The sequence below is a fragment of the Nycticebus coucang genome, chromosome 12 (assembly GCF_027406575.1).
Source record: "Nycticebus coucang isolate mNycCou1 chromosome 12, mNycCou1.pri, whole genome shotgun sequence".
Lineage (NCBI taxonomy): Eukaryota > Metazoa > Chordata > Mammalia > Primates > Lorisidae > Nycticebus > Nycticebus coucang.
Genome location: NC_069791.1, coordinates 19,407,425 through 19,415,993, shown reverse-complemented (window position 1 = coordinate 19,415,993; position 8,569 = coordinate 19,407,425). Strand labels below are relative to the sequence as shown.

Genomic DNA, 8,569 nt, shown 5'->3' with positions numbered 1-8,569 from the left:
AGTTGATGACCATCCTCTTCTAGCTTGAAAGGTTTCAGCAGAGGTATCTGCAGTTATTCTAATATTCTTGCCCTTGTAGGTGATGGTTTTCTTTCATCTGGCTGCTTTCAGAATTTTCTCCTTCATATTAACTTTAGTGAAATTGATCATGATGTGTCTTATACAATTATATACAATTTAAAATATTTTCGTCAAACTGGTTAACATAGCCTTCACAGCATTTTCTTAGTTATTGTGTCAAGACATTTATATTCTACACTTAGTAAATTTCACATGTACCCTTGTAAGATGCACCGTAGGTGTGGTCTCATCAATGACTGACACCATTTGTTAAGAAGAGAACAGTAGGGGATGACATTGTTTGGGGGAAAAGGGCATGAATTTGATTTGGGCAGGTTGAACTTGAGGTGCCTTGCAGACATCCAGTTAGAGCTGTTTAATGGATAGTTTTATATAATATAGCTCAAGAGCTCAGGAAGAGGTTAGGACAGGAGACAGAAATATGTCAGTCATCCCGGAAGAGATGGTCATTGTTCCCATAGGTGTGGGCAAGAAGGTCTAGGGAGAGAGTCTTGCTGTTTTCACTACCCACTCCCATGCTTTCTATTTTTCTTTTTTTGAAGTTTTAGGCTGGGTTTGAACCCACCACCTCCGGCATATGGGGCTGGCACCCTACTCCTTTGAGCCATAGGCACTGCTGCATGCTACCTACTTTTGAATTTGCTTCTCAGGAGCATGTGCCCTTCCCTCTGCCATGTTAACTCCTTTATTTTTTTTATATATGAAAAGGTGTTTTATAACTATTTTACTATATAAAATATTAATGAATATACCGGATTGCATTTTCTCAAATGACATATGAGGCACATTTCTCTCCGATTCCCTGGAAAACCTCAGTAGCATCTGTTCTTTGGAGGATTCAGTTTCTTACGACAAGTGTGATACTGTCCATGAGGATACCAACAGCGCTTAGTAGTAAACAACATTTTGCTAAGTTCTATGATGGGTCCTTGTTCAAGGCGTTCACTTTTTTCTGCTATTCTGGTTTTCAGCACTTGATCATGTGTTTCTTCATTATTACACACAGGATCTGGTAGAGGAATAGGTTTTGTGTGTTCATATGGAATGTCCACAGAAGGATGGTAGCATACTATTGTCCTGCCATCAGATGTCAAAGCAAGCTCTACTTTGCAATTATAGTCATCTGGTAGAGAAGAATATGTAGATTTATGATAAACACAATATAAAGCTCCATTTTGGATTGGAAATAAATGTTTCAAGATACTTCTCTTTGATATCACCCATTTTATTGCTGCTCCAGCCATGGTGTATCACGATACTTATAAAAAAAGATGTTTTGAAGAAACACTGCTTTTAAAATCTGCTTCTAGGAAAAATCAGTTCTCATCCCTTGACAGTGCCTCATCATGAGCCCGCCATCTTGTTTCCATGTTAACTCCTTCAACTGCAAACCTGAATCCTTTGCTCCGTTCCCCTACAGTCCTTCCCTCTTCACATGCATTTCCATTCCATGTCCCCCATCAAACTTGCAGAGGTTGACGTCCTTGCTCTCCACCTGCTCACCCTCTGCTATCATGAGTGGTGACTTGTGTATTCTCAGCTCCACTAAAGTCTCTTGTCAAAGGCAGCCTTTAGATGCAGCGGCTCATCTCGTCTTGAGCTACCCTTCCCTGACCCCTCCTTGGCATCTCCCTGCTGCTTCCCCCTTTTTTAAACGTTCCCCTTCCTAGGTTCCTAGGCATTCTATTCTCAGTTGTCCTCTCCTTTTCACGTGCTTTCTCTGTCTAATTGTCCTCTTTGAAGGTAAGTGTCCCCATGTTTTCTTCTCCCCCTGCTATACCTGCACCAGCTACCTCAGCAAATCTAGTTCAGTCCCACGGCCTCAACAGCCACTCCCACGTGGATGGTGTCACAGAGTGTATCTTTCTTGCCAGGACCTGAATTTCCAAGTGCTGGCTAAACGCCTTCCCTTCACATCCTGAAAGCTTCTCAAACTCACAGCTCATATCACACATTTTCTTTTCCTCTTTAGCAAGTCAATGTCTTGCATTGTGATCTTAGTTCAGTTTCTCTATTCATTCTCTTTAATGCTCTTTAGTGCTACCATTATTTCTTCTCAGACTTCCTATTACCTCCTACCTGGGTCCTCTGCACTTGTCCCCGAACCAGTCTTTCTCGCTCACCTTGTCCTGCTCCAAATAGGTCCTATATATTTGCTCTAAATGAATTGTATATTCAACCCAGATCTTATCACTCCTTGGCCCCAAATCCTTAATAATTTTCTAAAGTCACTGCATCAAGTATTGACTCTTAGCCAAGTTATAAGGACCCTCTTCACACAATGCTCACACAGCCTCCCACCTTTGTCTTCAGAGGCCACCAGACAACTAATTCATGACTTGACCATGTCAGCCTCTCCTCCAGACTGTGTGGCACCAAAGTCTGTGTCTCAAAACCCTTGTATCTCCTCTACTTCACATCTGGAACACAGTAGTTGCTCAATAAAGTTTTTTCTGTGTGCATGGAAAACTGTTTACTAGTTCCTAAACGTGTCTGATGATTCCCAGCCCTGTCCTTGCTCATGGCATGCTTCAACTTGGAGGGAAAGTCCCCTTTTTGTTATAAATCATGATATATGCAAGAGTGCCATTTAAAATTGAGAATTACATATACATATAGACACACTATGTATATATATTTACCAGTTTACTAAAAATCTACTCAACCTTCAGCACTTACTTCCAATGCCACTTCTCGTAAGGAACCAGTTCTTATTCCCTTGGTTTAAGAACAATCCCTTTTTGGAAACTTCATTACCACTCTTTTTGGTTTTTTGTTTGAATTATTTTAAGTACAACAGTGGGATGCAAGAAAATTTCAAGAGATATGTGGTCCCTAATTTTATATCAAGGTTGTTTTGATTATTAGGTACATTCTTGTGTAATGCTTTTGAGTAAGTCAAAGACTCGCCATCTCCGTTGGTTCTTCACAATCCCTTCCTGGCTATCACTCACTCAATTTAACATTTTGGGAGGTGGAGTTGTGTCTCATTCACATTTAGGTCCCTGAAGCACCCAACCCAATGGCTTACCCATAGAAGTTTCTCTGTATTTGTAGACCTGAATTAAGTAAGATGATATACACAGTTGCCAATATCTTCCATCCTAAGTAAAAAAATGAGTCAAAGATTCGGACCTGTGTTTATTGTGCTTTTAACAGACAAAAAGCACCAATGCTTCCCCCATGGAACTGGTGAAAGGAACAATCTGACCATATGTCACTGTCTCTGCCATTTTGAGACATATTAGGCAGACACAGGCCTGTTTATGTGTAGCTCATCTGTGTGAGCTTTCCTTCCTAACCGGCTGGCTCTGCTAGTCTCCAGGTTTGAACCCAGCCTGTGGCAGGCACTTTAAACACATCAAGGTTTTGTTTCAACCACAGGGGCCTGTAAGTCAGTTTGTTTTCAAAAACCTATATTTGTGATTTAAAGTTGGTCACCACTCAATCACTTAAGTGGAGGGGGGGGAGGATTCTTAGGTCATCCTAATTATCACCATGGAAATAAAATGTTATTCTCTTCAAGATGTGACTTCTGCACTCTTTTTTAAAAAATTATTATTTAAAAATGAGCTAGATAATGGCCCAAATCTTAGGATGAAAAGAATAGCCCCGCCGGGCGCAGTGGCTCACGCCTGTAATCCCAGCACTGTGGGAGGCAGAGGAGGGAGAATCGCTTGAGCTCAGGAGTTCGAGACTCGCCTGAGCGACAGTGAGACCCCGACTCGTGAAAAAAATGGAAAAACCCAGCTGGGCACCGGGGCGAGCGCCTGTAATCCCAGCGGTCCGGAGGCTGAGGCAGCGGGGTGCCCGCAGCCCGAGTCTGAGGTTGTGGTGAGCTACCACGCCCACTGCACTCTGCTCAGGGGCATAGGGTGGGACCCTGTCTCAACAACAAAAAAAAAAAAGAATAGCCCCAATGAAAGTGTTCTGGACAACCTATTGCATTATGGGAAAAACATTTATAGGGACAAGTGACAGGGCATGAAGAGGGGGGTCTAACTTAGTCTACAAAAAGCCTCCTGTTCCTATTGGGGAAACTTAATTTTTTCATGGATCTCCTTTAAAAGGGCTGTACCACTTCAGTTTTGTACAGGTTCCCAGACAATAACTTGTGGTGTAAGTAGGAGGAGAGCTTTTTGTTTTAGACAGAGAGCTGAGTGAGGTATTGTTAGGGGTGACCTGGATTACAGCGATGGGATGATTCAGGAAGACGATCAGGTGTGCATGGACCACAGTGCTGAGGTCACACCTACACTGAGTAGGGTTCCATTTAAGTCAGGAGACCCAAGTGTGAGGACAGTCTCTAAGTGGGAAGCAATTTATTTTTTTGTCCCCAGGATATTCATTTGCAAAATAGGTAAAATTCCTAGACCCAACCTATTTCACAAACTTGTTACATGTATCAAATAGGAAACTAGGGGGGAAAAGCTAAAACAGTTATCATGGGATTCTGAGATGCTGAAAATGTTACAGAAACGCAGCATTGCGCCCATGCTTTCATTTCATTCTGAAAGAGGTAACCCCCAAAGATTAGTGAGAGATGTTCAAATGAGTATGAACATGTAAATTTACAGCCTTATACCATTGTGGCCAAATGAAACAATCCCAAGATGTTCTTGTTGGGTGTAAAGTCTTTGCCTAAACACACTTATGCAATGTTTTGAGAGTCAGTTCCAAGATCTCTTGAATTGTTTATGAGCTATTTTATTATAATAAATAATTTTCTGAAATATATTAGGTCTTAGTGACTCATGGAGTCACACAAACATACACATGACATTCAGAATTACAGAATTAGAGGAAGAGGTCATCTATTGTGCCCCGTGCTTTACAGGAAAGGAAACCGTGTGCCAGGAAGTCTCACTGACTTGCCCAGAGCCATATGAAGTGTCCATGAGAAAGCTGGGGCGAGAACCCAAGTCTCCAATTTCCAGCTCAGTGTTCTTTCTTCCCAATGCATTTCCGAGAATATTCTCGTTACATGTTTTATGTCTTCTGTCAATGCTAAATCCTTGGAAGAAGGCAGTCAAGAAAGACTTTTTACCCCCAGTGACGTCAGGATAATAGAAATATGTTATAATTGTATTGCATTGTGCTTTTGAAGACTGTATGAGTCTTTGTAAAATTTATAACTCAGAAATGCTTTCAAGGACGTTGAATCTTTACAACAATTCAGGCGAAGATTGTTATTTATACCAGATACAGAAACTACCAAGTGAGAGGAAGTGGCTGTGTCAAGGTTTTTAAAAATCAAAACTGAGACTCAAAGATCGGGTTTTCAATTCTGTTATGGGAAATTTTTTTTAATGCAGTATGAGAATTAATATTTACGTGTTTTTAAAACAACTGTGTAACTTTCAGGTATAGAGATAAGACTGTCCCTATGTGTCTCCTTTGTTTGGCTCTAGCTAAAGCCTGGCTCTGCCCTCAGGTGTCCTTAACACTGATAGTCATGTCACTTGGACATGCCAACCCCCAGTGGACTGAGTTTCTAGTTCATCAATAATACCTCACTTATTCCAGAAAGACTTGCCTGTATTATCAATAGTAGTTGTGGTCATAATGATAGTAATAAGCAATCGACATTTATCAAATGCTTATGGTGTCCAGGTTCTGTTCCAGGTGCTCTACTTTTCCCAGTAGCCTCTGAAGTAGGCACCACTGTTGGGCCAATTTTATAGATGATGAAACTGAGGCACAGAAAGGTTAAGTAACTTGCTCCAGGTAATACAGTTAGCAAATGGTCAATCAGCAATATTTACATTTTTATTTTTCTTATTAAAAATATTGACAAGGAGGTTACGGCACTGGCCACATATACCCAGGCAGGCAGGTTCGAACCTGGCCGGGGCCAGATAAACAACAATGACAACTGCAGTGACAACAAAAATAGCCAGGTGTTATGGCGGGTGCCTGTAGTCCCAGCTACTTGGGAGGCTAAGGCAAGAGTATTGCTTAAGCCAGTTTGAGGGTGCTGTGAGCTGTGACACCACTGCATTCTACTGAGGGCAACATAGTGAGACTCTGTCTCAAAAAAAAAATATTGACAAGGATCATTATCATGTAATAACTCTCGCTGTTCAGCTCTTTGGCTTTGGGAAAAGATCCTTCCTTCTTTAAATGTCATTTTCTCAACTCTGAAACGGATGGATTCAACCATTAATCTTGAGGGTTTGCTTTAGTTTGATACATCTAGCAATCTACCATGTCCTCTCACCTCCTGTCCTAAGAGGTGGACCTAGGTTGTCCCCTCCCACCCTATCCTCTTTCCCTACTTTGCCTGACTTGATTTCTAGGGATAAACAAAAGTAACATATCATTACCACTTTTATTTATATATAAACGTAAGATTTGCTAGCCCTTCAAGGCATTTAACTTGTGGAAAAATAGAGAAACTAAGTAACCACACCTGCTCTTCTCCCTCCTCCTTCCCACTTTTTTTCTTAGAATTTTTGTTCAAAGGTAGTACAAAGTCCTCCACTACAGAATATGAGATCCAAAGCCCCACAGGTCTTCCCTTTACCCCAACATGTTTATACAGACAACAAAACCAGGTTAAAAGAACAGGAGGGCAACCTGAGATATGGGGCAAGAGGAAGGTGATGTCACCAAATAAACGTCAAGTCCCGTGTACAAGCGAGTGCAGAAGAGGTCAGCTCCACCACCTGACGTGGTGTTGTCAGAGGGTGTGCTGGATGCCTCGTAGGTACTGTATTTGAATTTAGGGCTCCATTCTACAGAAGCTAGCACAGGGCCACCCTCCCTTCCCCTCCCAAAGCATAAGATCCCAGACATTCTCCCAGTTTGTCATTTAGAATGCCCAGCTGTGAGTCCAATGGTACCCTTATGGTGCCGTTCAGAACTGAATTCTCACAAATCATAACTTCCTTGACTCAGAATCAGTAAGTTTTTCAAGAACGGTTAAAGATGTTGAAATTTGTACTTTTTATATGTTAGATGATTTTATGAAGTGCATTTACTAAGCTTTGAAATAAATCCAAGAGTTGGAATGAAAGAACACTTTCAATCCCTACAGAGTAGATTCACATTAAGAGGAAATAGAAATAATTGCTTACATACATGTGTATTTGACATTCCAACCAGAAGGGGTTAAATCTCAGCTTGAGATGACACATTTTCTTCCTTATGAATTAAGCCCTAAAGTATGTCCGTTTCATCATTTCCCTCACACACCTAGTTCTCTCTTTATTACACCTTGTCTCCACTTGCCTGCAGACTGATCTCTCCATATTTTGCTTCTGACTCTGAAGAACTATGATCACTCATGATGAGAGAGTATTGGTTAATGAGATGGTTGTGAGATGTTGAGAAAGTTTTGTTTTGCTTATAAGCCATGCCTGACTCTTTTGTAATGCTAACTTTTATCTTTGGACTGAGAACGTTGATCTCATGTCCTCGTCTTTTTTTTTTTTTTTTTTTTTTTGACCCAGTGTTTTGATTTTCAAGTTGATTGTTACTATTTAAGGACTTAATTCTTCAGTCATAGAGAGTTGGGTGGAACATGGGGACACAGGAATTGGATGACAGATGGACATTTCTCCCTGCTATTCTATAAGTTTCTTCTATCATCCTTGTACAAAGAGGGGTGGCGACCTGTCTCCTTGAAGAAAGAAAGATTTATCCTCTTATTATATGATTAACCTGTCTTTATGATAAGTACATAGGCTGATGTACATTTCAGTGTCAATGCTAACATCATTTCCCACCTTATTTTCATATACCATTTTTGTGTCTCAGAACCAGAGTCTGTCAAATAGGACGTGAGGTGTGTGTGTGTGTGTGTGTGTTGAGCTTGGCACATCTCTTGCCCATTAGGGACAGAAGAGCCTGCTCAGGGAAAATCATCATGACCTTAATCTGGGTTCCAGTTCAGTCCATAACCCATAGGCAAAGGTAATTACTTTATATATAATCATCACTTTAATTTTCTGCTCCACTTTATTTACAGTTGAAGGAAAACAAATCTTGTAATATGTACATGCTTTCTATCAAGGATGTAGCACAAATGTCAACAAAGTGTCCTTTTAAGTCAATATTTGCTAGGAAAAGCACAGAGTGTTCCCAGCAGTATGGCACATAAGGCTCCACAAATTAGTGAAAACATTGAATTTGTTACATATTTATACACAAGTCCTATGAAGCATAAGGAGAGAAAAAACAGGTCTACATTTTAGTAAAATCCAATTCACACATACTCTGATAGGCAAAAAAATTTGTACTTACATAGATGAGTTTCCTGCTCTGTCTCTTGCAGGGGAAAAAGCAGCCTTAAATATTTTATTGGAAAATGAAATTGCTTCTTTACTGGATTCCCTTCAGATGAAACCAAATAGATGAATAATGTATATTATCTTATGCCAATTAAAAAAAAAAGTCCCGTGATTTGTACAGCTGTGACTGAGAGGAGTCAATTGACACTTGAAAGCAAAGAAGATGGGAAATGAAAGGATAAATGGGTGGAAAA

At 40.5% G+C, this 8,569-nt stretch overlaps 1 protein-coding gene across 1 annotated transcript; it reads right to left on the bottom strand.

Annotated features, from left to right (window-relative positions):
• Positions 1-893: 893 nt before the first annotated feature.
• LOC128561895 (39S ribosomal protein L42, mitochondrial-like) lies at positions 894-2,307 on the bottom strand. The gene has a single exon (XM_053556579.1). The coding sequence runs from the start codon at positions 1,323-1,325 to the stop codon at positions 894-896; it is 432 nt and encodes a 143-aa protein (XP_053412554.1). The 5' UTR covers positions 1,326-2,307.
• Positions 2,308-8,569: the final 6,262 nt, after the last annotated feature.

What these genes read in the sequence shown, in the direction of transcription:
- LOC128561895 (XM_053556579.1), bottom strand. Translation starts at nt 1,325, where the DNA reads ATGGCTGGAGCAGCAATAAAATGGGTGATATCAAAGAGAAGTATCTTG.